The 17,110-nt window shown below is 41.3% G+C and overlaps 1 protein-coding gene across 3 annotated transcripts in view; it reads right to left on the reverse strand.

Moving 5' to 3' along the window:
- The window catches only part of HAPLN1 (hyaluronan and proteoglycan link protein 1), an 88,983-nt gene that overhangs the window by 20,780 nt on the left and 51,093 nt on the right, over positions 1–17,110 (reverse strand). For all 3 annotated transcript variants that reach the window (XM_043547432.1, XM_043547433.1, XM_027828733.3), the window contains one exon: positions 5,084–5,452. In XM_043547432.1, the coding sequence (XP_043403367.1) occupies positions 5,084–5,452 (369 nt within the window). The remainder of the gene's footprint in view (positions 1–5,083; positions 5,453–17,110) is intronic.

Below are 17,110 nucleotides of genomic sequence, written 5' to 3' on the forward strand. Positions count from 1 at the left end.
GAGCCAGAAATATGACCCAAGTCTCCTGAGTCCCAGACCTATGCTCTATCCACCTGACTACACTGCTTCTGAGAGCAGACAGAAAATATTAATAGTATTTAATAAAGTGGAGTCAATTGACTTAAGTACTGTTCTAAGTGATATTCTTTGGTGTATTCTTGGGTGTATTCAGTTTTGTCCTGTTAAAATGAAATAGAATAATATATAATACAGCAAGCTGTTTAAAAATGTATATCAATTATTAAAAGAATTTATTTACATTGCTATTTGAAAGCTAGGATTGAAATATTGTCCAATTACTACAGACAGTTTATTTTAATTATGTTTCCAGGAGTCCAATATGTCTACAAGAACAACAACACTAATCTGAACTGAAGTAGAGGACGAGGTCACTGAGATGATAAATACACCTTCACCTAGCCAAAGCTTTAGCGTTTTGTACAGTAAACTCACATTGAAGTGATTAGCTTTTTTGTACTGCCAGGGGCATTCCTGGAAATAAATGTTTTGTCTCTCTGCCAATTAGCATCCTTGGGCTAGCATCGAAGGACACTGCACTACAGATGTGGAACTTTCCTCCTCTGAGATTGACCTTACTATTTGTAGCAGCTCTGGAATGTTGGGGTAGCAAAGGATGGGCTGATACCCTTTATTTCCCCCCCAAGAAACTGATTTGCTCTGAAGAGATCTCTTTTGCATTGTACAGGTATATACAACTGCAATCAAAGCCTGCACTGTGAAGCTAAGAAATGAGTATGGAGGAACGCAAAGGGAGAGTATGAGGATTACAACACATTAAATATATGCTCACTTCAAAGGTAAGTGTGTTTAATCAAATTTAATCTTCTTAGGAGAAACTATTGTCATTTTCATAACAAATGTTGGAAAGTGTATCTTGGTTATTAAGCGGCTACATTTGGTAGATCAGAAAGATCACTAACTATTTTTTTTAACATATTGAAAACTTCCAAATATTGATCTAGTTAATTCAGAAAGTTCACAGCTCTGTGTGCATGTACAAGCGTGTCTATGTACAGGCATGATTGTGGAACCCTCACTCACACAAGAACTCCCATTCATTTATCTAAATGATCACTTCATACACTCCTCTTACAGCGGTTGCTAGTGAGCTGGAACCCTTTTCAGTTTAAATAGGAGGGAACTAGTCAACTTTGAATTCAAAGGCTTCAGAGTAGCAGCCGTGTTAGTCTGTATTCGCAAAAAGCATAAGCTTTCGTGAGCTGCATCTGATGAAGTGAGCTGTAGCTCACGAAAGCTTATGCTCAGATAAATTGGTTAGTCTCTAAGGTGCCACTAGTACTCCTTTCCTTTTTTTGAATTCAAAGGAGCAACACAGATTTGCACCGTCTGATTTCAAATTTGTAATATGATGAAGAATACTTTTTAAGGACAGAAAATTAGCGGTGAGATCTTACCCCCGCTCTGGCCCCTTTACATTTGATAAAAGGGCTGGAGTGGTGTAAAGAGGTCCTAAGAGCTCCATATCCATCTAAGAAAGGATTCTCCCCAGTGATGGCACTGCAAAAGACAGCTGTAAAGCTGACCTTCAAGGACCTTTTGCTAGCCATGGCACAGGGAGCACACTTGATACAGGCAGGATGACCAGATGGCAAGTGTGAAAAATCAAGATACCTTTTTTTCAGAGGGGGAAAGGGGAGCGATAGTTGTGTATATAAGACAAAGCCCCTAATATCAGGACGGTTCTGATAATATCAGGAGGTCTGGTCACACTAGATATGGGGTGGAGGATGATTGGGGCATGTTGGTGGTCAAATCTCAGCAGGCAATGATTGTGGGCAGAATTTAGGGTAACCACCTTTGTTGGATGGAAATAAGGGTAAACCATGTGAAAATAAGGGATAATGCTTTATTTTAAAGGGACGTTTTAGGGAAACACCATTTCCTTTAGCATATCATATATTTTTCTCTCAAGTGTACATTTCTACTGCCCGCAAGTATACAATTCAATTATCATAAGTGTCAATTCAGTGTTCAACATGGTACTTAGTATCAATTTTAATACCTCTCAATACATCTTAAAATAAGGGAGGTAGTAGCTGTACTATGGTCCATACAGCAGCCCTCATGGTTGTTTAAGGGAAGGGGAGACTACCATAGCCCCTCTTTCCCTGGGCTTTGAGCCTCTAAGAGGCTCATCACAGAATCTCACCTAGGTATCAGTCAGTCAGCGTTTGACTTTCTTTGATCAATAACTGAACCTGATATATCACTTCAGTGATTCGTGTCATAATCAGAACAGCTGCACTGAGTCGCTAATACAATATTTCCTTGTGCAAAGATGTGACTGACTACATGGATGCCTCTGGCAAAAGGATAATACAGACGCTCCCTGACTTACCCAAGCGTTCCATTCCGGAACTCCTTACGTAAGTCGAAATTTGCATAAGTCGGAAACGTATCTCCGGCCATTACGCACAAAAACCCAACAACCCAAACCCTCCTATTTCTAGCTTACGGAAGTTTTTCCGTAAGCTTGGATTTGCATAAGTTGGGTTTGCTCTATAAAGCCAAATGCCTTTTGCCTCCTACTCATTTTTTCTCTCCAAAAATGAGTTTTAGTAGACTTAACCTGTATACAAGTTTAATTTTCTCTAACAAAGAGTTACATTGTTCTGTGATATTGAAGAGATAGAGACTAATAATAATGATGGGGTGAAAAAATGTAAGTTGAATACTTTTGCGTTTCACAATAGCATTGAAGTTATGTGGGTTTTTCTGTATTGACAGATGGAATGCACCAGGAGTTGAGAAATGAACATGGAGAACTAAGGCAAGGCCATTCCACATATCTGGCTTCAACAAACAGAGAGATAGTCTTACTTGCAAATCAAATAAATACCAAAGCATACAATAGCCTGCTGTGAAGGTCAAGGATTCACATCCTTCATTGATTTGCAGGTGCACAAGTCAGATATTTTTCTAAACAGTGTCAGGAGATAACTTGGCATCTGTAAGGGTCTTCTCTCAGACACACACCTGGTGGCATGTATGGACAGCAGGGAGGCATCCACAAAAACAGACACAGCGCTCTTGAATGTAAAATTTTTCAATTCACTACACAAATCAATATTGAATACCTTGGAAAAAACAGGGTCAATTCTGACCTCATTTACACCAGTGAAAAATCTGATGTAATTCCATTGACTTACCAATATACATGAGATCAGAATTTGTTGTTCTTTATTTATAGCACAAAAAACTTAAGGCCCGTTTCGCAGATTTTTCTATTTTATTTGTATGTTAAACTCACTGTTTGCAAGAACCCCATTGAGTGAAACTATTGACTACATATAGCAGATGCTTTTGCAGATCATTTGCAAATGTATTTTAGAGCAGTATTTAATTCTAGAGCTGGGAAAAAATATTCAACTTTACCAACCTTTAAAGAAAATTTTGGCATTTCTTAGGAAACTACTGAAACATATTCCTTCTTCATGTCCTTTTGGTTAAGTGAATGGCAGAAAGCCTTATAAAACATGACTTTACCCTGTGTCTATGGTAGTAATTCATAATGCTGTCTGTAAAGTCATAGGCCCAAATTTAAGGAATTTCAAGCACAGATCTTAGTCACCTTCTGCTTCCTCTGATACGGGGATGGGCTGGGGGCTAACTTGGCCCCATCCTCACCTAAACAAGGCTGGTCTAATTTATGATGGCTATCACAGTCTAGTAGCCCAAGACCCCCAGAGTACAATGCACTCCAGACACTTCCCGTAATGCTTCTATCACTCATGATATGATTTGGTCTGATATGGTGGTGTTAGCAATCTGACAGCTGTTTCTTCTGTCCCTAAAGAACTCTGGCCATCCCACATTGCAGGCACGGCTCAGTAACTCAGAAGAACTTAAATAAAATAAGTATGAAACCAAATGGTTGTCGCTGACATACTGTGTCGTGTTCCCGCAAAATTACCATTTGAAGATAAGCACAATTTGCAGAATTCTGTGCAAGAGCCATTCAAATTTTATTCATTGAAAGCTCCTGAGAGTTTGAAGTTTTGGTATTCTGGAATTAATTCTACATTTCATGTTAGCATGAATATATGTGGCCAGAAATCATAAGTTAAAGAAGACATAAGGGCCTATGCAAAGGAAAAGGGTTAAAATGAATTGAACTACAAAAAATACAGTATGACCTGTGCTTTTTCCTAAACAGGGTTCCCTGGAAAGTACAGAGCAGTTCTTAATTTTTAAATGAAGCCCCTGCTTTTACTGACACAGGAACACAGCTTTAAATTTAGTAGTGGTGGGTAAGCGGATGGGGGTGGAGTTTATGTGTTTAGATCTTAAAACAATCATGGCTTGATATGCTGCAGACTAGGAACAAACATTCTCTCTTTTTTTCTTAATAAATGGTTTTAAGAGAAGAATCTACTTCAGAATACACTGTACATTAGCTATTAGAGCAACCAATATGCAAAAGAAGCAGGTAATAGCTAGCAAACCCATTCTGCCACCCCCAGTCATGTGTAATACCTTACTCCTCAATAGCCCCAGAGAAATCAGTGTTTAATGGTACTAATCAATGTGAGTATGTGTGGCAGAATATGACCCTGTGTGATCAATCCACTTTTTTGATTGACTATTATTCAATGTGAATATCCATACTGAAATTTTATAATAACCATAACCATCACTTCCTGAATAGATTTCCAATGATCATAAGCATATCATTAGGCTAGACAGAAAAGGAGTACTTGTGGCACCTTAGAGACTAACATCGGAGTGAGTTGTAGCTCACGAAAGCTTATGCTCAAATAAATTTGTTAGTCTCTAAGGTGCCACAAGTTCTCCTTTTCTTTTTGCGGACACAGACTAACACGGTTGCTACTCTGAAATCTGTCATTAGGGTAGACAGTAGTTCATATTGAAAAACTGATTACAATATACACCAGAATAATAAATGTAACTGCTAAATAGGGTAAGTATAAAATCTCTTTTCCACATTGCTTCTACAGTTACCATTATGTTCTTCCATATTTACTTGGAAAAGAATGTGCTTGTTAATGCCCCACAAATCTGTAATGCAAATGCCTCCTACCTTGTAAATCCAGAGATACCACTGCTGTGTCATCCTCTAATCCTTCAATCACCTCACATTTATATCTCCCATAATCCTCCAGTGTTATATCTGTGATTACAAGAGAAGCATCATTTTCACTGCCTTTTTTCAGAAACACCCTGCCCTGGTAGTTTCCATAACTCTTCTGGTGGAGTCCCATTGCGACAAAGACGTCCACTTCCTTGAGGTAATCTGAGGTGAGTTTGGTCCACTTGACACGGATCTTGTGGGTTCCTGAGCCGGCTGATGTATGGTCACGGTAAAATTTACACGGTAGTGTGATATTGCCACCCCTGTGTGAGAAGACTTTCGTTTGTTCTGCTTCCACAAGTAGACGGGGTCCATTTTCTGATAGAATTTGAAAAAAAAGAAAACAAAACAAACAAATAAATAAAAAGAACCATTAGTCTGCATTCTAGCTTTTACAAAATGGGATACATGATCTGTGCAGTAGTAAACGTTAGCTATTTGATACAATAGTTCTGCATGATCACTCTCCTACAGCTGTGTTGTACTATACTGCAGGTATTTAGTACCAGGCTTACTGTACTAGTTTTATCCTTGATAATAAATCTCTACAATTTGAAATGAGAAGGTACCTCTAATGTAATCCTTGCTTCATTGATGAATAGGCTACTAATACATAATTGATAAATTAACATTAGTAAGTAAATTATTGATTTCATCTACTTACAAAGGGCCAGACTGTGACCCAGCGAATGCATGAAGGATGGGGTACAAGGCTACATTGTAACAGGTAACAATGCAAAAGGTAGAGCAGTCTGTGGTCTCACTACTCTCCTTCCAACACTGGTGGTCAGGGAGTGGGCAGGCAGGAGGCAGGATTAAGGAGCCAATCCGCACAGCTGAGCTGCCACCCTGCAGGAAGTAATTTATGACAAGTATAGGAGTGGGGCAGATTACTTTCCCTTGAATAAAGAAAGGAACCAGCATGTGTGCTCAGGAAGGCAAAGGACAAAAGACTTGTCATCAGTGGTCAGCACAGAGTTAATCTCCCATGACTCCAAAGAGTCAGAGATCCTTTACATTGTACAAATCACAACCTTATGTCTTTGCTCAATGTAACCCTGTACACAACAATGGTTTTCGAGAACACTCAATGCCCTTCCATCAAAAATCCGTCATGCACAAGTGTGGTCACTCACAATGGATCATTCTCTTAAAATGTGTGGTCCTTTGGGGTCCAGATTATGGAACCCTTATTCATACTGGTGAGCACTTACTCATGTGAATAGTCCCACTAAAAGCAACGGGGTCTACACGTGGATAAGAGCGCTCAACCAGTGTGAGGAAGAACTCCACAATCTGACCCTTGATTCACATACTACTTTGATGGCACCACGACCTTGCAGTCAGTGAAGATTTTTGACAGGATGGAATAAGATTATTCATTTGAGGCTTGTTTTGGCCCAAACTGTATTACTGATGAGCATTTTTTAAAATAATAATACAGCAGGCACCAGTACATGAAAGGATGTCCAATTTTCTCCTCATATTTTATTGTAGCCCTGGAGTTAGGGTTAAATTCAGTTGACTGAGGTTCCCTAGTGTTTGGAAGCTTATCCAAATTTACCTAAAACTTTTGTCAACTCCTCTTCAAATGCCTTTCTTTATGCTATCACCAGCCTTCTTTCAAGCCAATGAAATCCCCCCTCTCCTTCCCTTCATGTACGCACGCACACGTCATCAACTCCTCCTTTTCCCCTCTACCCTAGATTCCCTGCTCCAAGCTCCATTTTGCCTTCAGCAGGCCACTATTCCTGGTACTCTGACAGATCATCATGTTTAGTACAGTCAGCTGAACCAATTGTTCTCTTCAGATCTCATGTGCTCTGGACCTTCTCTGTGTCAAACATACATGATTCAATAGACTGTGTTGACTTAGGACAGGGATCGGCAACCTTTGGCATGTGGCCCATCAGGGAAATCCACTGGCGGGCTGGGATGGTTTGTTTACCTGCAGTGTCCGCATGATTGGCCGATCGCAGCTCCCACTGGCCATGGTTCGCCGTTCCAGGCCAGTGGGGGCTGCGGGAAGTGGTGTGGGCCGAGGGATGTGCTGGCTGCTGCTTCCTGCAGTCCCCATTGGCCTGGAACGACAAACCATGGCCAGTGGGAGCTGCGATTGGTCGAACCTGCGGACGCTGCAGGTAAACAAACCGGTCCGGCCCGCCAGCGGATTTCCCTGAAGGGCCACGTGTCAAAGGTTGCTGATCCCTGCCTTAGGCTAACCCCAGAAAGCACAAGATTTGAGGTGGCAATCAGCGCAGCAGCGCAGCTGCCCAGTAGATGGATTAATTCCCTTCACAGCGCCCCTCCCCCACCCCCATCTCTGCTCCATGCGTAGCTTGCCAAAATGGATGTAGTAAGCTCAGCCCTTCTGGAAATAGCTCCAGATTCTGTTGTCTTTTATCATTAAAGACACTGACTAATACTAAGTAAGGAATCACCGAAGATCCACTTATTACAAAAATATTACTAAACTCACTGTACAAATAGGACAAGAAAAAAGACTTTGTAATTCCACAAATGTGGTCTGTACTGAACTGAACTGCCTAGAAATGTGCATCCCAAATATAGGGTCTAATTTTGCTCCCATTGAAGTTCATGGCCACGGGCGGTGAGTATCACAGACCAGGTGATGCTGAACCTCCCCAAACAGCAAGGTGTGGGCTGCCTATGCTCCATTCCAAGGCCCCTGTCCTGCTTCCCACTCTTCCCCTGGGCCTAGGCTGTGGCTGGGACTAGGGCAGGCTGGCCGGTGGCCTGGGACTCAGGGCAGCTGGGGCTGGTGCTCGTGCAGCCCAGCGCTCTGTGGCTGCAGGTGCTGAGGGTCGTGCTGCCTGCCTGGCACTCCAGGGCTGGGGGCACTGGAGGCTGCGGAGGGGAGCTCGGGGCTCTGGCAGGGGAGGGGAGTGACCTCGGGCAGAAAGGGCGTGGCCGGGGGCTATCCTCCCTGAATGGGTGGTTCACACACTGCCTAAGTTAATTGCACAGATCCAAAGCCCTTTGAAGTCAATGGCAGTTTTCTATTCACTTCAGTGGGCTTTGGATCAAGCCCTTAGGACCAAAAGCCTAGAGACACATGAAAAAGTGTAAACACAATTACTATGACTGAATGCACAAAAGGCATGCAGTCCAGATAGGCAAAGAAGCCCTGGAGGAAGAAAGGAGTAAGATGGGACTTTGAGAAGCAGGAGAAAAGACTATGGAACTGCAAGTATGAGCCTTTTTCTGCAGCCACAGCAGCAGCCATGAGCCAAGAAGCAGAAAGTCACATCCTCACATTCCATCTAAAGTGCATTAGAACAATGAAATATCAGGCTTTTAAGAAGGCGCTCCTGTACTAATAGTACCCACCACCAGTAGATAAGGAAACAGATCTTAAGATGTTTTTTTAAAAAAACCCTTTGTTTGATAGCATTCTGTCTGGCAAGGAATCACTTATCATCTGTTGTGTTTGTGAAATCTCTACTTGAGCATTTTGCCTTTATGGTCCCTACTTCTCTATTGTTTATCTGTATGGGTTCTGCCTGGTTCTTTGATTGTTTCTGTCTGTTAAATAACTAATTTTGCAAGATTTAAATCAACTAAGGTGATGGGGTATGGTTAAATAATTGTTTTGCAATATGTTAGAATTGGCCAAAGAATTATTTTGTAATACTTTAGTAAAATGATGGGTTACGGTGTAGCTAAGCAGGACTTAAGGTTCATTATATAAACTGGGCTCCAAAAGGAAGTTCTTTGGAACCAACTCCAGGACACAGCCCAAGATCAGAGCTACCAGACCTCAACACTCTGCCAACTATATCATACAAACGCTGGAGTCCCAGATGACCTGAACCTGACTGGCCACCAGGAAAAGTTCATCTGCCTTATTGGGAGTGGTGAGCCTTGCATGCTTAGTGTGTGCATTCTGTTTTGGTGATTGTTAATAAATAGAGGTTTAGGATATTACTGTGTAAGGTTCTTTCACTGATAAAATACCCCGCAAACCCGCAGAAGGTTATGCCCTGAGCCCCAAGAATCGGGTATGGGTGGGTTCCTAAATTAAGAGGGTTACGCCTTGCGCCCTGGGAACAGGGTAAAGGTGGATGTCCTAGAATAGGGGTAGTCAATTATTTTTTGTCAAAGTCAAAATTTCTTGGTCAAGGTATGGTCAAGACTCCAAAGAAAATAATAATAAATATAATAATAATAATATAACATGTAAATAAAAAGATTTGGGGGTCTGTTCAAAATCATCTGGCGGTCCAGATTCAGCCCATGGTCTGCCTATTGACTACCCCTGCCCTAGGATCATAGAATACCAGGGTTGGAAGGGACCTCAGGAGATCATCTAGTCCAACCCCTTCTGCTCAAAGCAGGACCAATCCCCAATTTTTGCCCCAGATCCCTAAATGTCCCCCTCAAGGAATGAACTCCCAACCCTGTGTTTAGCAGGCCAATGCTCAAACCACTGAGCTATCCATCCCCCCAGAGGGAGGGAGTGAGTGAGTGGATAAAAAAAGGATCAGACAAGATAAGTTCTGAATGAAAAACATTATACTGTGGTCCACACCTTACCCATCCAGTTGTCAATGTGTGCAGTGCAAGCACTCATTTTGTGCCGCCATTGCAGTGACTGCAGGAGCCACACAATAATGTCAATATTTTTGGAAGCAGCTCTAGGCTTTTGATCGTTTAAAAAAAATCTGTTGGGTAAATGATACATTCATTCCCCAGAAATGGGCAGCATACGCTTGACTCCCGTATGCACTACATGTTGGGGTACATGAAACTTAGCAAAAGACATGTAAACACATCAGGAAATGCTGCCTTTTATCATAACATAATTTGCATATCTATTCACATTCAGAAGGTATAATCACAGAGACAAACTCATACAGCAACTTACTAGAGACAGATTTAAGAGTAAGATATACGGCATCCCAAATACTTTCGTTTTTAGTCAGGAGGGAATGTGCAAAAAAAAAAAAAAAAATTACTATTGTATGTGCAGAATGCCTATGTAATCAGTGTTGGCAGCTCGTTCAATTTCCTCCTGACTAACGTAGGTTGAACTGAGTTGTAACCAGTCTCATTATAATGAGAGACGTTCCATCCCTCTTATTCTACCTGCGGGAACCCCCCCTCTGATTGGTTGCTCTTCCCCACTCCCACCACCAATCAGGGCTGCTGCAGGAGGAAGGCAGAATTCCTTCCCCCTCCCCTCAGGATAGAGAAGTTTTTTGGATAGAGGATGGGTAGAGAGAGCAGACGACACCATTCTCACAGGAGGTGAGGAGGGAGCAGAAAGAGCCCATCAACTCAGGTGGTTCTGCTCACTCCTCCCTCTACTCCCCTGTGAAAAATGCATCTGTTTGTGGGCTGCTCTTTCCACTGCTCCTGTGTCCATCTTGGCAACACCAGGCCAGGCAAGAGAAAAAGGGGCAGGCAGGAGGAGAATCCCTGGAGCTACTCTGCCTCTCTCTTAAGCCTGGGAAAGGAGAGAACTGAACTCCACAGTAGCTCCGCCTGCGCAGGCCTGGTAGAGGAGGGTGACAAGCCCCAATACCTGCTGGAGAAGCAGAGCTGGGTTGTGGGAAAGACAGATGTGGGGCTTATCGGGGAGGAATGGCTGTGCAGTTTGCAGGGGGTGCACAATGAATTGCTGGGCTCAGAAACAGGCAGATGTGTGGTTAGGGAGGGCACAACTTAAATGAATTAAAGTGTTGAATTTTGAGGAGAGCTAGAAGCTCTGTACCATCAGTCAGCCAGTGAGAGCTCCTATGGCCGGGGCCAAAATCACCTTACTCAGTAAATCAGAGGGAATTAGCAACACTAATTGTCTCTCTCTCATACACGCACAGATTGGGCAGGAGGGAGTTCACAAATCAAAAGAAAAACCAAAAACACAAGATTATCTTTTTTAAAAAAGAAATAAACAAAAAAATCCAACAAAACGCTCATGATTTTTTGGGGTCTGACTCAAGATTTTTGAACTTTTGGAGCTCGCAATATTGGGTAACCTTCTGGTGACTGTATGTTGCAACCAGGGGCGGCTCTACCAATTTTGCAGCCCCAAGCAGTCACCGCCGAATTGCCACCGCCGCAACAGCCCCATTCTAAATGCCGCCCCAAGCATCTGCTTGGAAAGCTGGTGCTTGGACCCGGCCCTGGTTGTGACCCTTCCCCGCTCCCACCTGACTCACAGAGCACCTGACTACATTAAAACCCAGCTTTAGCTCAAGGTGTAGCAGCTCAGCCATTAAATCTGGAGGTCCACAATTCAATCCCCACTGTGTCAGCCAAGATGGTGGTCGTCACATTTGTATGTTGTTATGTTTATTTTCCTTTGTCTAGTTGCAGAGTTTTTATTGCTCTGGGTTAGATTCAGCAGAATGAATCAGAAATCACTACTTCCTGTGCCACCAAAACCTGTTGCACTAGAGAATCGAGCTCTGGAGGAAGGCAGGCAATATATCCATCACCAATATACACCTGGATAGGATGCTTCAGCCTGAGCCCTGCCAGCGGAAGTTATGGAAGGTAATACATCTAAGAACAAAGAATGCAGGCTTTACCTATAGGATGGAAGACTCGGTCTTAGAAAGCAGAGAAGGACAGAATCATCAGTGATAACCACCTCAGCATGACCTCTCAATAAAATGCTGTGGCTACAAGGGCTAATGAAATCCTTGGGTGTATAAAAAGAGGAAAATCAAGCAGAAGTAGGGGAAGTGTTGGAGAAGAGCTAAGCGCTAAGTCTGAACTGAAAAATCATCCCTCAAAATGCAACAAGTGAAAGTGCTCATAAAGCCTGCTAAACTTTGAGCAAGGAAAGTCTCCTGAAAACCCATGTTTGGAAAAGATAAGAATATGACACTGAAGACATTGGAGCACGTTGTTCTTTATAACTTTCCTACCCAAATAAGAAAAATAAAAGTTATTTTAATTTTTCACCTTACAGAAGTGATCTTGTCCCAGTACACAGCATTGTTAAAAGAGCTACTAGATTATTATTTGTGGTATTGTTGTAGCCATTTTAATCCCCGAATATGAGACAGACACGGTAGGTGAGGTAATATCTTTTATTGGACCAACTTCTGTTGGTGAAAGAGACAAGCTTTCGAGAGCCACAGAGCTCTTCTTCAGCGTATTACCTCATCCACATAGTCTCACTTGAATATTGTGTCCAGTTCAGGTGTCTGCATTTGAGCTGGATGATATTTTTTTGCCAAAACTCTATTTTTTGCCGTAAAAAAAAAAATCAGGTCAACCAAAATGTTTTGCAAACTTATGTCAAATTTACTGAATTGTTTCAGTCAAAAACATACATTACAAAAGAAATCTGAAAACAAATAAATAAATAAAAAGTTCAGAATGAAATGTTTTGATTATTCTGTTCAAAGAGACTTTTTGTTTACAAATTGACTCAAATTTTATTTTTTTTAAAGGGTAAAGAGCCTCAACAATGAAACATTTTGTTTTTGGTTCACTGAAAAAATTGAAAATATTCTGTTTTGGGCCAACCCAAAACAATCCCCCCGTCTCCCCCCCCATATTTCAGAATAGCCAGCAAACTGAAAGATCAATTATTCACCCAGCTCTAGTCCACACTTCAAGAAGGATGTGGAAAAATCGCAGAGAGTTCAGAGGAAAACCACAAACGGATCCAGGTGGTGTGCTGAGTAGGGAAGAGACAGAGAGTGTATGAATTGAGTGTATTCAGGCTGACCAGCACATTAGGGAAAATAATAGACCTATAGGGCTGGATGTGTCCTTGAGAGTTCACCTTGGTCAGCCCCGCACACTGAGGCAAGACCAAGTTTACCTAGATGATCCCTAACAGCTGTTTCTCTAACTTGTTCTTAAAATCTTAACTACCCTTATAGTTAGAATGTTTTTCCTAATGTCTAACCTAAATAACCTTTGCTGCAGATTAAGCCCATTACTACTTCTCCTACCATCAGTGGACATGAAGAACAATTGATCAGCATCCTCTTTATGACTGCCTTTAACATATCTGAAGACTGTTCTAAGGTCTCCCCTCTGTCTTCTTTTCTCAAGACTAAACAATTAAACTAAAAAAGGGAAAAGCTGGGTGGCAGCAGAGGCATCCATTAAAAAATTTATAACTGTTACATCACATGTCCAACCGTAAACCCAAATTCATGCTGCTTTAAATGACATCTAGCTCAATGGTTGTTTTAAGCTGCGACTATTTATCTCCTTTTGAGATTAAATAAGCCATACACATGGGCACCTGAGCCCTCTACAAAGGGGTAACAGGGATGAAGGGGCTGGATAACCTCTAGACATTCCTTGTGACTTGCAGAGAGATCTGATAACAAAGATAAAGTTCATATCCTGGCAATTACTCTTATCCTCCGCTATATGATCAGAAGTAGGTTGAAAGAAATTCGCTGGGCAGATTTTTCAATGGAGTAATTCCAGGCACTGGCCATGCCAAAGGGACAAAACATTTTGCCTCATAAGGTAAGCAGCAGTTTATTCTAGAAGTTCAATACATCAGATAACAGAAATAGGCATGGGAATAAATCACCATTTCCTTCATTTTAGAATGACCCAGAAGGAGACTCTCACTGCACTAAAATTCGTAAAATTTGCAGAACGACTTACTGGAGCCTTCTCAAATTAGCTCCTGTGAGAAGAATATTTAAAAGAAGAAGTTCCTTTCTATAAAAGAGTAGGTTGCAGTATCTCAACTTGTTAAGGAAATTAATTTGTTCAGTTGGATTATGGTACTTCTAAACTAGAGCTGGAGGTGTAATTGCCAGCTTGGATAGACTTACAAGTGATAGCTCTGATTGAGCTAGCAGGTTAAAAATAGAAGTGTAGCAGTGGCGGTGCTAGCAGCAGGATGGGCTAGTTGCGCTTCCTATGAGCCCATCTGAAACCCTAGGTAAGAAATTACACCTCCTGCTCTGGTGTGCAATTACCCTTACCCACCTCTCCTGTGTCTTGCCTCACTGTTTCCCTTGTCTGACCTGAAGAATAGCACTGTGTAACTTGAAAGGTGCCTCTTTCAGCAACAGATAAAATATATTACCTCTCCCACCTTGTCTCTGCCATACAAGTAGCACTTCTGTTCCCATCATTGCTATCACTATGCATACACCTCCCTCATTGACTTCAGTGGATTCCCAGGTAGATGACTAGCAGACTGATTTATTAACACACTGCTTGATCTCTCAGTTTAGTTGCACCTGCTGGTTTATTGACTATATTAGCTCAAATTCTGCCCTCAATCCACACTAATAGCTTTCAGTGGTTCTCACTGGCTTCTGCACACGAGAACAGAATTTAGCCCATTATGACTAATGGCATATCTGCTTTGGGAAATTATGAGAATATTGCAGGGCAGGAAGCAAGAGTCTGGGCAGTGTGTAGACACCATTCATGCTGCTAGCTGTGGCCCTTGTAGAATGGTCTTTGTCAGATTTTATCCATCAAAAATTATTCAGAATGTAATGCCACTCAACATGATAAATAAGCACAGGCCAGAGCTGAAGGGAAGAACTTACAGTCCAGCTACAAAATATGTGAATAGTGGAAGAAAACCACAATTTTAAGAATTTTTCCTTCAGCTGCACTGAGTGTGTTTTGTCAGGTAGCTTCTCTGTACTGCCTACATGATCTAGAGTTTCAGCTGACGGGTACTATTTTGCTCCCACTGGTAAAACATGCATGGAGTTATTAGCTTGATTTGATTCCTGCTTTCAAGAGCCTTGCTATTCTGTTATATAATTTGAGCTTAACCTTAGTCTTAAAGTACGATCACTCGCTCCTCAGATAGGGCAACAAAGTGGGCCATATTGCCTTTATTTAAGGATTCAGTAGTCATTACAAAGGTAACACTGATCGGCCATTATAGCTAGGGAATATTGATACTAATAAGACTACATTTGAGTATCTGAAGTGAAGAATCTGTGGTAGTGACACATTTTTAACACAAACCAGGAAGAATTATGCATGGAAACTTTTTTTTTTTCCCCTGTGTTTTTGTTTTGTTTTGTTTTTTGGTGAAAAACCTCTCAAAATTTGTTGTCAGGCCAACACAAGCATTTTTGCTCTTATTTGGCTGAAACACCAACTATACTTCATTTGTATCAAGAGAGAGAAAAATGCATAAATGTCAAAGTTGTATTCTTCCAGATTGAAATTTGTCAGGAAAAATTATTTTCCACACATTATTTTTATAAGTATTAATGCCAGATATAAGCCTCTGATGCATAGTGTCTCATCATCTAGTCATAGAGATGCCAGATAAATCTAGGTTGAAAGTTCACATAAAACTTTACCAATCAACAATGCTATATCATTCTGTACCTCAGAGTAGCACCCTGGAATGCCCATATTCACCACTATCAGATAATTAGAATATGTTTTGTACAAAGTATGCCTTGTGAGGTATCATTTTAAAAGTCTTGATCTGTTGAACATTAATATCCTATTGAATTTTATGTGCTATCATTATATGTGAAGTTATGAAGTTTTGCTTATGTGTGTGTTACTGAAATATGTTGTTAGTTTGGGAACACACACAACCAGCTTTTCAGGTACAACAGTGGAGTAGCCAGACAGCGGTTAATGGCTCATCAACACTTCTCAAGGAAAGATTCCACTATCTTGTGCTGCCCTTGAGCATAGACTGACAATTTGGCCAAATTAGGTGATGGATCGGTTATCTGGATAAATACCCACTAGGGGTCTAAGATCAGATGGCCCTTAAGTGATGACTTGTATTCAAGTTTCAAGTAGTGAACTATTAGTTTGCACCAGATTGCCTCTAATTTAGATGATTTTACACTTTTTTGGTAATATTATGAAGAGAAAGCAGATAAGTATTCAGTTCAATTAAATGCAGCAAACCCAAGAAAAATGAGGCAGGAGCATAGAAGGATTAATAGAGATATTCTTCTTGCTATTGATCTGTGTTGAGATTTTTTTTGTCTGAGTAAGGACTGCTGGGAAACAGTTGGCCATGAGAGGGCAGAGATAGGCCTGAGAGATTTGCTGCAAAGAGGCTATATTGGGGCCATAGAGACCACTGTAGAATCAGGGTTCTTCTGCCCCCCACTTCCTCCCAGACAAAAGAGCAAAACACTCCAGGTCAGTATGCTAATTCGGAAAGTGGCCGGTATCAGATACCTTGTATTGCGGCTCTGGCTGCCAGCAGCCCCTCATTAGCTGAGCACTTATTGTGAGGAAGGGGGAGTTCTGAGTGCAGAGGACCTCTCCATACATGGAAATTTTGCCTGTTCTTGGTTGATTAATAGGTCTTTCTTTTTCCAAAGATATCAAATTTGCAAGTTTGCTGCTTACACTGTGGTGTACACAACAGAAAACTTGCTACTGTACATGTAGAGAGTTTACTCTTTATATAAAGGGTAGAGAAATTATGCTTAACATTAACTTTAAATCACAACCGTTTGAGAAAAAGCTACAGCATGGGCCTAGCCAAACAAGTCCCATGCATTCTCTTCCCTGGGCTTTCTTGTTTGTTTTTTAAATCTTGGACAAATTGGATGCATATGTTAAAGCTTCCTACCACCCTCAAGGAATTAAGTTGGCAGTTAGTGCTTTAGCTGAGTCAACTTTGTTTACTGCAGAGTTGCTACTTAGAGGAGGAGTATTTCTTCTCTCTAATAGATATCCTGAGTCTTTGAATTATTACATAGCAAGTGGCACTTTGAATGGGTTCAAAAGATACCCAAAAGTGAGTGTTGGGGGAAATCATACTTTTCCTTATTTGCAGTTTCTCAGAGTCCCTAAGAGTTTGTCTTTGCACAAAAATTATACTGCTTTAACTATGCCAGTACAGTTAAACCTGTACAGTCCTCCCAGTGTGGAGACTGTTACACCAGTATATGGGTGCTTATACTGCTATAGCTTGTTTCTGTAAATGTAGGCCTAGTCTACACACAGTTTTATACCAATTTAACTATGTTGATTAGAGATGTGATTTTTTCCCCCCAA

This window comes from Chelonia mydas, chromosome 5 (assembly GCF_015237465.2).
Source record: "Chelonia mydas isolate rCheMyd1 chromosome 5, rCheMyd1.pri.v2, whole genome shotgun sequence".
In the NCBI taxonomy this organism is placed as follows: domain Eukaryota; kingdom Metazoa; phylum Chordata; order Testudines; family Cheloniidae; genus Chelonia; species Chelonia mydas.